Genomic DNA, 13771 nt, shown 5'->3' with positions numbered 1-13771 from the left:
AACAATTTCTTGATTATATGTCTCTGTATCTATAAATGACAATATTATTATTAAGACTTAGCCACAAGGAAAGATTTATAAACTATAAAGAGTTTTACCTCATGCAAAATTGTCATTTCTTTAATAAGACATTAACTCTTTTTTTTCTGAGGCCCTCCAAGAACCTACAAATCCAAAATGTGGCCCTGCAAAGGGTTTGCATTGGAGACCACTGCACTAGAGCGTGCGATCAATAGCTAGACCAGTGCACCGAGTCTTCAGTTTCGATATACTGACCCCCTGGGTTCTATGTAGTGTGCTCAGATTTGGGTACGATCCCAAGGTGCGTGCAAGGGTTGAAACTTAATTGGCCACCATAAGGATTTGTGAATGCGTCTTGGCAGTGCATCGTTCTATAACACTTCATTGAATGTCCTAGCATGTTTGGAAAGAGTACAAAGCGATTCACATCGACCACCAGCCGGTACTGAGATGTTATCTTAATTGTCAGAACATATTTATTAGAAGAATTAATATTTGGCTCTGTTTAGAAACTTTCCAGTGCCTGAATTTGGCACCAACATGCGAGGTGGAGGAAAGGGACTGATATGCTTTACAATCAGCAGTAAGGAGAAATAATTGGAGGCCGTATAGCAGGGGTGTCCAATGTCGGTCCTCGAGGGCCGCAGTCCAGTCGGGTTTTCAGGATTTCCCCAATGAATATGCATTGAAAGCAGTGCATGCACATAGATCTCATGCATATTCATTGGGGAAATCCTGAAAACCCGACTGGACTGCGGCCCTCGAGGACCGACATTGGACACCCCTGCCATATAGAATCTTCCAGTCTGCCCTGAGGAGGATATTTACAATCTGAACGGCGCTCTTTAACAGCAAGGGTGTGAGGCCTGACTTGACTTTAATTATAAACAGTTGAGGATTTGAAAATCCTCAGCTGATACGTTTCTGATGTGAGTCGCGGGTATAAAAGCAGGGGGTTTTCTTACAGAACTGAGTGGGGGGCCTTATATTTTGTTGAATCTTGGGATAGGAGAGGGAGGGTGGCTAACCGACATTACGTGGATGCTAGGCTTTCTGCAGGGCTTCCCCCCCCCCCCCCCCCCCCAGTCTTTTTCCAAGCTAGATTTAAAAGGCTGCTTTGTGTTGAAATGCCAGTTCAAAAAAATCCCTAATGGGTCTGAAATTCAGTTGCATTCCTCTGGGTAGAAGCCACTCACTGAGGCATTATGTGGATAAAGTTGCTGAAAATCCTTTCTGACAGTTCCAGCATTATCCAGGTAGGGAGTAGAGTTTCGAGTCAATTGGTTAGCAGTGGCATTGAATTATTTAAAAAGTTTATATACTCTCCTCTTGGGTGTGATCCCTGTCAAGATGGTTTATAATAATGAGTAAAAAAAATCCCCGATAAAGGAGGGAAGAGAGAGAAAGACCATATCTGGCGAAGGACACAAAAAGACCTGAAGTGGTCCAGAGAAGGGTGACAAAAATGATAGGAGGTTTGTGCCAAAAGGTATAAGGAGAGACTGGAAGCCCTGAATATGTATACCTTAGAATCAAGGAGGGACAGAGGAGATATGATTCAGACGTTCAAATACTTGAAGGGTATTAACGTAGGACAACATTTTTTCAGAGAAAGGAAAATGGTAAAGCCAGAGGACATAATTTGAGGTTGAGGGGTGGTAGATTCAAGGGCAATGTTAGGAAATTCTTCTTTATGGAGAGGGTAGTAGATGCCTGGAATGCGCTCCCGAGAGAGGCGGTGGAGAGGAAAACGGTGACGGAGTTCAAAAAAGTGTGGGATGAATTGGAAAATAATAGTAAATATTGAAGAACCAAGGACAGTACTGGGCAGACTTGAACGGTCTGTGTCTGTATATGGCTGTTTGGTGGAGAATGGGCTGGGGAGGGCTTCAATGGCTGTAGATGGACTGGAGCGAGCTTTGACGGAGACTTCAGTAGTTGGAACCCAAGAGCAGTACCAGGCAGAGCTTTGGCTTCTTGTACAGAAATAGCGAAAAAGAAGGAAAAAAAAACAACAAATTTTTAGATTGAATCAGGTTAGGCAAGCTGAATGGACCATTCGGGTCTTTATCTGCCGTCATCTACTATGTTAACAAGCATTTTGCTGGCTACACATTAGTCTGTAACACTGAGTACTAAATTGGATCGGGTGTAACTCAGAATGGGGCATGGCCTGGGCGGGTCAAGAGCATTCACAAAAGAGGTGCCCAGGATAGCTGGGATCTGCGTCCCACTTTTGAGTGCCAAACTTTGTACCCACAATTGAGTATTTACATTCTGTGCTGCTCTAAACAGACCGAGCAGAGCGGTGTAAGTTTTTAAAAGATGGGAAAAGAATTCCAATATAAACAGGACAGTGGTACCATGCATACAATGCAAGAGAGTGAAGAAGAAAAAAAAAAGAAGGGAATTTGGGGCTCTAAGCTACTCGTTAAGAAAGCACCCGGTCCAAAGTGTTCCGAACCAGATTTTATTGGCCTTGAATTGTGGCCCCCATGTAGAGAATCTGGCCCTTGCTGGCCTGCTGCTTCTTTGAGAGATGGTTCTGTGCAGTAGGTATTGATTGTCCATACTTTGATGAGGAGTCCGGCGCCATCAACTATAAAACACACACGAAAAATAAAGATACATTTTATGTTCAAATGTATTTTATTGAGCATAACAAAACCAACAAATCGAGAAACAAACCATGGAAAGGCACGCTCAAAATTTTTGATAACAAATTCCAATTTCAGAGAACAAAGTTACCCAATAAACCCCACCCAACACAAACCTCCCCAAAATAAAATAAATAACCCCCCACCCCCCAGGGTCCTCCTTCCAAATACAGCCTATCCAAAAGTATACAAAAATCAGGCATAATAAATAGAAACAAAATACAGAAAGTCAACAATTCAGCAAAGATACATATTGTATAATTTACTATTCTGAAAATGAGGAGATTTGCCACCCTCCTGTGCCTGATGGTTAAAAAAAAAAAAAAGCTTCAGTACACGTGTACTTAATATGATACAAGTCTCTGTTACTTACATGACCTTTTGCTGCTCTTTTTTTTTCTTCTTTAGACTGACCCTGGGTGTCCCATTCTGTCTTTTGCAGGAACACTAAAAAGGAAGCTGATCTGGGCACAGCACAAGCTCGCTTGAAGGACCTGGAGGCGTTGCTGAACTCCAAGGATGCTGCTCTCACCACCGCTCTAGGGGAAAAGAGGAACCTGGAGAATGAAGTTCGTGAGCTCAGAGCGCAGGTTGCCAAGGTAAGCCTGGTCAGCCCCGAGTAGAGCCGTGGGCGCTGCCATTGTTAACGAACAAGCAGACGGTGGAGCCTTTCAAAAACGCAGGTGTACTTGGTTTAATTCAGAACGCCGCTTTATTTGGGCGGGTGGCTCCAACACGCACGTGTTTTGGCCCAAACAGCCTGCCTCAGGAGCCGTGGAGGGGCGTAATCAAAACAAACCTCTAAATCCGATTCAGACGCCCAAAATCGGCAGTGGGAAAATGCCCATTTTCAAAAATTATGTCTAGAATTATTATTTTTTTATTTTTTTTTTTTCAAAGATTTGTCTATTTGAATGTCCAGGCTATTGTTTGTCCGGACCGCAGGAACATCCATCTTTGCAGCACGTTTTCAACCAAAATTTCATCCGTGTCCCAAACGCCCAAAACAAGACCATTTGGATGTGGGAGGGGCCAATCTTGTAATGGACTGGCCACCCCAGACAAGGCAACAGAGCAGTGGGGCCCAGCTGTGAACTTCACAGAAAGGGTGCCACATGTTCCATCATAAATGTAGTGGCAGGGGACAAGTGACCTTTCTTTGGTTACCCTCTCTTTCCTCTTTATAAGTAACAGGGTAGACTTCTGATATAGAGGGGGGCTATTGAAGCAGAATCGGGCTTAAGGAAACTCTGAGGCCTGATCAGTGGTAGCCAAAGGTCATGCCCATGAATTGAGCGGTAGGTAGATGGTAGAAAGAGTTGCAGAGTATACCTGGTTATACCGTACTTCCAAACCCCCCCCTCCATTAATGATATGTATCTCAGACACAGTCTCTGAAGATTTCTTCATAACCTCTCTCTCCTTCTCTTCATGTTTCTCCTCTCTGTCTCGTGTGCTCCCCTTGCAGTTGGAAGCTGCTCTGGAAGACGCCAAGAAACAGCTCCAGGATGAGATGCTCCGACGTGTGGACGCCGAGAACCGTCTGCAGACGGTGAAGGAGGAGCTGGATTTCCAGAAGAATATTTATGGCGAGGTATGTCCCATACAGGTGGGCCGTTCAGATTAGCGGCTCGGCACAGGGCAGGAGTGTAGGAAGATCGCTCCCGTCCAGGTTCACCACCGGACCTCCAGGGATTTGAAAAGGATGCATTCTACTAATCGGGGAGGTGGGAGGGATCCCTCCTGTCCAGACCCACTCCTGGACCACCAGGGCTTACGGCAGGCCTGGGGGAGGCCTGCAAGGCCATCAGGAGAGAGGGGAGATAGGGTGCAGAGTGAGGGAGGGGGGCTGGATGCTGAGCCTGGTAGAGCAGGGCACTTGAATATAAGCACCCTCTCCCCCCCAGTCTATATTGAGTCAGTCTTTTTCGTCCTTTTTTGGGGGGAAAAAGTTATCTCGGTTTATATTTGAGTGCATACGGTAAAGCTGGTGGCAGCTAAAAGTATTCTTACCACGTGCCAGCCAAATATCAACCCCTTAAAGCTTCATTCCCTCCGCACCAAATCCATCCCTATCTTGTTTGGATAGTAGCAGGGCTATTCAGTCAGATTTTTGACCCAACAGTATCTGCGTTAATAGTTGAAAATACACAAAAGTCTCCACTGCATGAGCAACTTCTTTTCAGTGTCGTCCCTTTTGTTTGCTGGAAGAGAGTCGCCACCATCTCAGGGGGTGGACGACCTGGAAGTGTGTTTGTGGTCTGTGGTGTGTGGCTTAGCTGAACAGCTTCTCAAGTGGGATCGTAGCGATTTTATCACCCTCTTACAGTAGAGAATGACACGGAGACACATTTTTTCCCCCGTAGGAACTCAATGTCCTCATCCTGTCACGAGTTTTGTTGTTGTCGCCGCCCCCATTCCTGTAAGCTCCGCCTTAAACCGCACAAGCCCCAAACACTTATGATTTTTAAAGTGTTTGAGGCTTGTGCAGATGAGGACGGAGCTTGCGGGGGACGGGAAAATGAGTCCCCGTGCCATTCTCTATCTTACAGCTGAGTAGGGGGTTAGCCCAAAGTCATACACGTACACAGTCAAAATTAGGGATAGAATTTGAATTCACATCTTAGGCGTTCTCCCCAATATATAACTCTGTAGCTAGTCACTGAGCCACACCACTTCCCAACCAAACTGATTGGATTGTACATACGCTCAATAGGGACTGACTGAGTCTGTGCTGGCAAGAAACAGCAGCTCCACCCAGTAGGGAGAGATGAAGCAATATCAGATTTCGGAGATAAAATCCCTGCCAGAGGGTGCTTAGCTCAAAGTGCAAAGCCCTTGCTAAGCACACAGGCACTGTTGAACGTGGTTCCTGCATCTGTCAGTCTGTCCAGTCTTTTTTTCCAGGGAAGGGGGGTGAAACCTTATCACAGGAGGCTTTCAAGAGCAGGTCAGACATGTCTTTTCTGGGATCTTGCCTGAAGGCTGGGGGTGAACCAGATGAATCCTTGAGGTCCCTCCCAGCCCAAATTCCTATCATTCAATACCGCTGTCTAAGCCTGTGCGGAGTTGTAGCTTTTAACCCTGTATGATGCTCTAGACTTTTCAGACTGACACTCTTCCCCGATTTGATCTTGGCGAATAGGAACTCCGGGAGACAAAACGCCGCCATGAGACCCGGCTGGTGGAACTGGACAATGGACATCAGCGAGATTTTGAGAGTAAGCTGGCGGACGCCCTGCAGGACCTGCGGGCCCAGCATGAGGGCCAGGTGAAGCTGTATAAGGAAGAGCTGGAAAAGACATACAATGCCAAGGTAATCTGGGAGAAGGGCCCCCCCCCCCCCCAACCCTCCACCCACTGTCTGCCGCCATCAAAACCAAGGGCAGGATGTAGGACCCCAGTGCCTCCCGCTCTAATGAGCGACAGGAGCTAGGGCCTGCCTGCTTGCGACTTCCACATTAAATTGGCTGAGTTTCTTGAAAAAGCCAGAAGATTAAAAGGAGGAGACTGCACCCCACGGGTTCACAAACAGAAAAGGCAGGGAGTGGGACACACAGAAGAGCAGGATGCACCAAAGTCAGAAATACAGCCTTTATTCACAATAAAATATAGAAGGTGTTCGTAAAGGACTCATTGAAGATTTTCATAAGAGACTTGGCACGGCCATGTTTCGGCTGGTCAGCCTTCATCAGGAGTCAATAAGACCTTCTATTAAATACCCAGCTCCAAAAACTGGTCGTGTATTATAGAGTACCATATGACCAAATGGGTCAAACACCAAAATGTGCTCGTGATAGCAGAGGCATCAACTATTGGTGTTTAACCCATTTGGTCATATGGTACTCTATAATACACGACCAGTTTTTGGAGCTGTGTATTTAATAGAAGGTCTTATTGACTCCTGATGAAGGCTGACCAGCCGAAACATGGCCGTGCCAAGTCTCTTATGAGCATATAGCGGTGTCCCACCAGGACAGACAGAGAAAAACAGGACAGACGGAGAAAAATGCTTGAGTACCTGAATAAATTCATGTAAACCGTCTGAGCTCCCCTGGGAGAACGGTATAGAAAATTGAATGAATAAATAAACACCGGGAACTTGTAAACATCAGCGTGGCAAGGGTAGGTAGCCTGTGAGCCCTTCCCCTGAAATGAGGGGTAGAACGGTGTATTTCTGGGCATGGGATTGAGGGGGAAAGGCATAAATTCTTGCCCTGTTTATTACTGCAGTTTCCGGTACGGGTAGTTGGTGACGGGTTTAGCTACCATCTGAACGATTTCTGCCCATAGTAGATGACGGCAGATAAAGACCCGAATGGTCCATCCAGTCTTCCCAACCTGATTCAATTTAAATTTTTTCTTCTGAGCTATTTCTGGGCAAGAATCCAAAGCTCTACCCGGTACTGTGCTTGGGTTCCTACTGCCGAAATCTCCGTTAAAACCTACTCCAGCCCATCTACACCCTCCCAGCCACTGAAGCCCTCCCCAGCCCATCCCCCACCAAACGGCCATACACAGACCGTGCAAGTCTGCCCAGTACTGGCCTTAGTTCTTCAATATTTACTATTATTTTCCAATTCTAGATCCTCTGTGTTCATCCCATCTTTCCTTGTTCCTGTGTTCATCCCATCTTTCCTTGTTCCTGTGTTCATTCCCATCTTTCCTTGTTCCTGTGTTCATTCCCATCTTTCCTTGTTCCTGTGTTCATTCCCATCTTTCCTTGTTCCTGTGTTCATCCCATCTTTCCTTGTTCCTGTGTTCATACCCATCTTTCCTTGTTCCTGTGTTCATACCCACCCATCTTTCCTTGTTCCTGTGTTCATACCCACCCATCTTTCCTTGTTCCTGTGTTCATACCCACCCATCTTTCCTTGTTCCTGTGTTCATACCCACCCATCTTTCCTTGTTCCTGTGTTCATACCCATCTTTCCTTGTTCCTGTGTTCATTCCCATCTTTCCTTGTTCCTGTGTTCATTCCCATCTTTCCTTGTTCCTGTGTTCATACCCATCTTTCCTTGTTCCTGTGTTCATACCCATCTTTCCTTGTTCCTGTGTTCATTCCCATCTTTCCTTGTTCCTGTGTTCATTCCCATCTTTCCTTGTTCCTGTGTTCATTCCCATCTTTCCTTGTTCCTGTGTTCATTCCCATCTTTCCTTGTTCCTGTGTTCATTCCCATCTTTCCTTGTTCCTGTGTTCATTCCCATCTTTCCTTGTTCCTGTGTTCATCCCCATCTTTCCTTGTTCCTGTGTTCATCCCCATCTTTCCTTGTTCCTGTGTTCATCCCCATCTTTCCTTGTTCCTGTGTTCATCCCCACCCATCTTTCCTTGTTCCTGTGTTCATCCCCACCCATCTTTCCTTGTTCCTGTGTTCATCCCCCACCCATCTTTCCTTGTTCCTGTGTTCATTCCCCACCCATCTTTCCTTGTTCCTGTGTTCATACCCCACCCATCTTTCCTTGTTCCTGTGTTCATACCCCACCCATCTTTCCTTGTTCCTGTGTTCATACCCCACCCATCTTTCCTTGTTCCTGTGTTCATACCCCACCCATCTTTCCTTGTTCCTGTGTTCATACCCCACCCATCTTTCCTTGTTCCTGTGTTCATACCCCACCCATCTTTCCTTGTTCCTGTGTTCATACCCCACCCATCTTTCCTTGTTCCTGTGTTCATACCCACCCATCTTTCCTTGTTCCTGTGTTCATACCCACCCATCTTTCCTTGTTCCTGTGTTCATACCCACCCATCTTTCCTTGTTTCTCTGAACAGCTGGAGAATGCCAAGCAGTCAGCGGAGAGGAACAGCAACCTGGTGGGAGCAGCCCACGAGGAACTGCAGCAGACCCGGATCCGCATCGAGAGCTTGTCGGCTCAGCTCAGCCAGCTGCAGAAACAGGTACCCGGGACTGGGGGGCTAACGCTGTGCTGGGATCTCCGAAAGTGGAGCAGAAAATGTCGGGGTAGTTCAGGCGACAAGTTGCCCGTTTCTCTAATCGCAGCTACCCAGATGTGGCAGCTGGTTATTTACTCGCTCCTAATATCGCTATGCCCTTTCCAACTACAGAAAATGAAACATTGACGTCTCAGTTATGCATCTCTTCTACCCCAATCCAACTGGTTACAGAGTAGGAGAAATTCTTGACAATTCACTCTGTTGTAAAGCGTAAATTAGCTCCGTAATGTGAAAATGTTTCTTCAAACTAAGGATGATCCATTCTATTGCAACCCTTCTAGACCCAAAAGCTCTCAATATTCTAATTCATTCTTTGATCATTTCCAGCTTAGACTACTGCAATTCCCTCTATCAGGGAATCACCCAAAAACAGATCAGGAGACTACAGAGAGTGTGGCGCAGTGGTTAAAGCTACAGCCTCAGCAGCACCCTGAGGTTGTGGGTTCAAATCCCAGGCTGCTCCTTGTGACCCTGGTCAACTCACTTAATCCCCCCATTGCCCCAGGTACATTAGAGAGATTGTGAGACAGGGAAAATTGCTTGAGTACCTGAATAAATTCATGTAAACCGTTCTGAGCTCCCTTGGAACAACAGTATAGAAAATTGAATAAATAAATAATTCAAAATACTGCTATTAAAATCATCTTCAAGGCTAAAAAATTTGACCACGTTTCTCCTTTTCTTAAAAAAAGCCCATTGGTTACCCAAAACTCACAACTCTCGCAGTAACATTCCAAGTTCCAACTCAATCACTCCCCCAAGTTCATCGACAGGCTTTTAATCCCATACAAATCCTCAAGGTCACCGAGATCTTCTAAGCAACATCTCCCGGCTATTCCCACAATCGGACAGCTATTTTATGATACAACGTGAAAAACCATTTGCTCAGTAGTAGCGGCCACTCTTTGGAACGCCCTTCCCCTAACACTTTGGCAAGAAACTAAATGTAAACAATTTTAAAATCAATCTTAAAACTTTTCAAAGACGCTTATGAGATCTACGATTGATAATGGGGGGGGAGGGGGAAAAAAAAAAGAGAAAATGGGGAAGACGTCTGTTCCCGACATTCCCTCTCCCCTGCCATCTTTTTTCCTGTTATTTTTAATATTGTATCTGCACCCTTTCTCCTTTTGTTTCAATCCTACTTTTTTTTTTTAAGTGTCAGTATTGGTTTGCTTCTCTACCCCCCCAGGTTTTTAATTTTTATTTTTTTTTTAAATATTGAAAAGATGTAAACCGCTTTGGTATTTAAAAGCGGTTCATCAAGTCACAATAAACTTGAAACTTTGTCCGCCGTAGACCAAATTGTCAGACACTTTTTAGGCCCTGAGGTTTTGGAGGAAAGTGTGTGTGTGTGTTTCTCCCTTTAATCTTATCGTGATCCGTCTCGTCCCAGTTGGCTGCCAAGGAGGCGAAACTGCGTGACCTGGAGGAGGCTATGGCCAGGGAACGAGATACCAGCCGCCGTATACTGTCCGACAAGGAGCGGGAGATGGCAGAAATGCGGGCCCGGATGCAGCAACAGCTGGACGAATATCAGGAGCTCCTGGACATTAAGCTGGCCCTGGACATGGAGATCCATGCCTATCGCAAACTGCTGGAGGGAGAAGAAGAAAGGTATTAATAATAATAATAATAATAATTTTATTCTTATATACCACCATACCCAGCGAGTTCTAGGCGGTTTACATTAAATTAGATTAGGATCCGTATAGACTTGTAGATTTACAACAAATTTATAGGATTTACAACAACTGTAGCCAAAACTTGGCAGATGAAAAGGGAAATTTACAACAAGTTTAGCCAACTTCGTAGATGAAGAGGGCAGAATTACAACAAATTAATCGGATTTACATCGGATTAGGTCAGACTTGGTGGATGAGGAGGGAAGTGGGAAGGAGAAGCAGGGGGAGATAGGAGCTATCGTGCAGGAGAAGAGTCGGGTAGGGGGCCTTGAGATTATCTGAAGGGTCAGTTAAGGGTCTTGTTTGCTGAAAAGGTGGGTTTTGAGTGATTTTCTGAAGTCGAGGTAGGTGGGGGCCTCGAGTATCATTTGGGCTAGCCATGGGTTCATCTTGGCTGCTTGGAAGGCGAGGGTTTTATCAAGGAATCTTTTGAGTTGACAAAGCTTTGGCGAAGGGTATGCGAACAGCTGAATTCTGCGGGATTTCTTGTTGGCGCAGTGAAGATTTAAGTGGGGAGTGATGTATCTTGGCGAAAGACCATTTATCGATTTGTAGCATATGCATGCGAATTTGAAAAGAACTCTGGATTCGAATTGCAGCCAGTGAAGTTGGTTGTAGTATGGGGAGATGTGTTCCCATTTCTTCAGGCCATAGATGAGGCGAATGGCGGTGTTTTGGATCGTTTTTAGTCTCCTAGTGGTTTTCTTTGTGGCGCTCAGATAGATAATGTTGCAGTAGTCCAGAATTGCACACGGCTCAAAATTCATTGTGCGTTTGTACCCCACAGGGGGGCAAGGGATACCCGACTGTGTGTTAACATTGTAAGTAGCAAAAAATAGGAACGGAGGGAAAACACACACAATATTCTAGAGCAGTGGTTCCCAACCCTGTCCTGGAGAACCGCCAGGCCAGTCGGGTTTTCAGGCTAGCCCTAATGAATATGCATGAGAGAGATTTGCATATAATGGAAGTGATAGGCATGCAAATCTGCTCCATGCATATTCATTAGGGCTAGGCTGAAAACCCAATTGGCCTGGTGGTCCTCCAGGACAGGGTTGGGAACCGCCGCTCTAGAAAGCAGATCGCTCCACTTGGTCAGTACACACCAACGCCAGAAAAAGTATTTTAAAGGCGAAAAGAAAAGCCTTTGGCACGGAGAGGTGTTCCCGCTCTCTTCCGTCCAAGCATCACTGGCAAAAAAAAATTTTGCATATAAACTTTTTACTGGCAGGTGGGAGCCTGAAAATAGTCAGAACTAACTAGAAAAAAAAAAAAAAGAGCCAGGCCGACGATCGTTTCGTGGCTTTTAAGCCACTGCTTCAGGGCCGTGACACCAACGCTCCAGACTATCGATTTGCAGAGTAAAACTCCTGGAGCGTCGCGCGTCACGGCCCTGAAGCAGTGGCTTAAAAGCCACGAAACGATCGTCGGCCTGGCTCTTTTTTTTTTTTCTAGTTAGTCTCGACTGTTTTCAGGCTCCCACCTGCCCAGTAACAAGTTTATATGCGAAAGTGGGATTTTTTTGCCAGTGATGCTTGGGTGGAAGTGTCGACTCCATCCCCGGTCAACCCACAAACTAGCAGCCTTTGAGTTTAGCAGCTGGGATGCTATTCGGTGGCAGTACGAACCGCTGACTTATCAACAGATAACCCTGAACAAGCGGTTCAACTGGCCAGGAGCTGTTTATGGCTGAATAAATCGCTTAGAATACCGACCACGCAATAGACAGCGTAAAGTGTAAGAGGAGGCAGAACCAGGTAATATATTATGTGACAGGAGTTAGCTGGAAAGTTAAAGCTGACCAAGTTAAGGAGCCGGAAAAGATGCCCGACAATGATTTCAGCTAGGGTAGGAGCGGATCGGCAAGTCCCGATACAACACGTAAAGTGGGCATTAGTTCCCGGGGGTGTGACTTAACCGGTTAGATGCTTCTTCTGTTAAAGGCTTGGGAGAAGAGTCGAGCTTTCACCTGCTTTTGGAAAGACAGCACGCGGTTTTGGAAGAGTGCGCACCGTTTTAAACAATGTGGGGGGGGGGAAAAAAAGCTAAATTTGGGAGGAGGGGGAGGGGATTCCTATTGTTTCTGGAAAAAAAGTGTGAATTGACGGGGCACAGTAAAGGAAAACAAACTCTACTCATGATGGTAATTTTGGGGGACGGAGTCGGCATGCGAAAAATCACGAATAAGTGAAACCGCGAGAGCAGAAACTGCGACTACGGAGGGAGAAGTGTACAGCCACGTGAGCCGCTGTTGGAATTGCCAGCGGGTGCCGGCTGCGAAGCTTCTCTCCTTGGCAGGAGATGTGTAGAGCGGGTGAGCGAGGAAGGGCTTCCCCAACGCCACCTCACCCTCTTCTCTTTCTCTTTCAGGTTAAGGCTCTCTCCCAGCCCCTCGTCCCATAAGAGAGGCACCAAGTCCAGTATGGGCCACTCCTCTTTCATAGGCTCCTCCAAGAAGCGGAAACTGGAGAACGGGGAGTCCCAAGGAACGAGCTTCTCCCACCACGTCAGGACCAGTGGGCGTGTCGCTGTGGAAGAAGTCGACCTAGAGGGGAAATTTGTCCGTCTGAGAAACAAGTCCAGCGAGGTAAGTTTTTTAGGTGAAAGGTGTTGACCGCAGCACTGGCAGTGCCCTCCGAGTTGTTTCTGTGGCCACAGGGCTGGTGCCAAGGGCACTGGCGGTTTATCAAGTTCTAGCAAAGATAAAGATCAGCCTTACACCCCCCACCTCCATTTACCTTACAGGCCCTAATCTGCCCTCCCCGAAGACAGAGAGATCAGTATTTAGCCGGCAGTACTCGACGTTATGCCTGGAAAGTCATTGCCGGCCCGTGTCCAGGCTTTGGCATTTAATTTCTGGGAGTGCTGAAGACACGGAATTCACATTCCGTGTGGAAAAGAGAGTACCGGCTGTTTCTCAACAGTGACACCTAGTGGTTAAGTCTATGGTTCATATTAGCCAGGCTCCAGAGGGAGCCGTGGTTTGTGGCCCCTGGTTGAGGAATAGGATATATATCGGGTGCCTTATTACCACATGAATGATTTGACACTGTTCAACCTCATGCTGGACCTCTTTACTGAACACTCTTGTGTGTCTTTTCAGGACCAATCCCTGGGGAATTGGCAGATCAAGCGCCAGATCGGTGACGAGACCCCCATCGTATACCGCTTTCCTCCAAAATGCAACCTGAAGGCGGGTCAGGTGATGACAGTAAGTGGCTGAACTTATTGGGGGGGGAGGGGCCAGAAAGGCGATTCTCTGTGGCATAGAGGCTCGGCCTTTCAAATCCAGTGGCTGGTAAGGGGAAATCTCTGGGACCTAAGTCTATGGGCAGCATTCCATCTATTTGACCCTTTGGTCCCCTTATATTGGAATACTTCTGGATCCTGCCACTCGAGGATTACACAGAAATATAAAGTTATCATTCTGGTCTTTAATTATTTGTGAACCGAG

At 46.4% G+C, this 13771-nt stretch overlaps 1 protein-coding gene across 1 annotated transcript in view; it reads left to right on the top strand.

The window, feature by feature from the left end:
• Nucleotides 1-13771, top strand: part of LMNA (lamin A/C) — a 66023-nt gene that overhangs the window by 47114 nt on the left and 5138 nt on the right. Inside the window, exons 2-8 of the mRNA XM_033923722.1 lie at nucleotides 3121-3277; nucleotides 4147-4272; nucleotides 5824-5994; nucleotides 8450-8575; nucleotides 10029-10249; nucleotides 12688-12904; nucleotides 13421-13528. Of these exons, the coding sequence (XP_033779613.1) occupies nucleotides 3121-3277; nucleotides 4147-4272; nucleotides 5824-5994; nucleotides 8450-8575; nucleotides 10029-10249; nucleotides 12688-12904; nucleotides 13421-13528 (1126 nt within the window). The remainder of the gene's footprint in view (nucleotides 1-3120; nucleotides 3278-4146; nucleotides 4273-5823; nucleotides 5995-8449; nucleotides 8576-10028; nucleotides 10250-12687; nucleotides 12905-13420; nucleotides 13529-13771) is intronic.

This window comes from Geotrypetes seraphini, chromosome 16, assembly GCF_902459505.1.
Source record: "Geotrypetes seraphini chromosome 16, aGeoSer1.1, whole genome shotgun sequence".
Taxonomy (NCBI): domain Eukaryota; kingdom Metazoa; phylum Chordata; class Amphibia; order Gymnophiona; family Dermophiidae; genus Geotrypetes; species Geotrypetes seraphini.
Note: the sequence above shows the minus strand (reverse complement) of the source record. Positions and strands in the feature narration are given on the sequence as shown.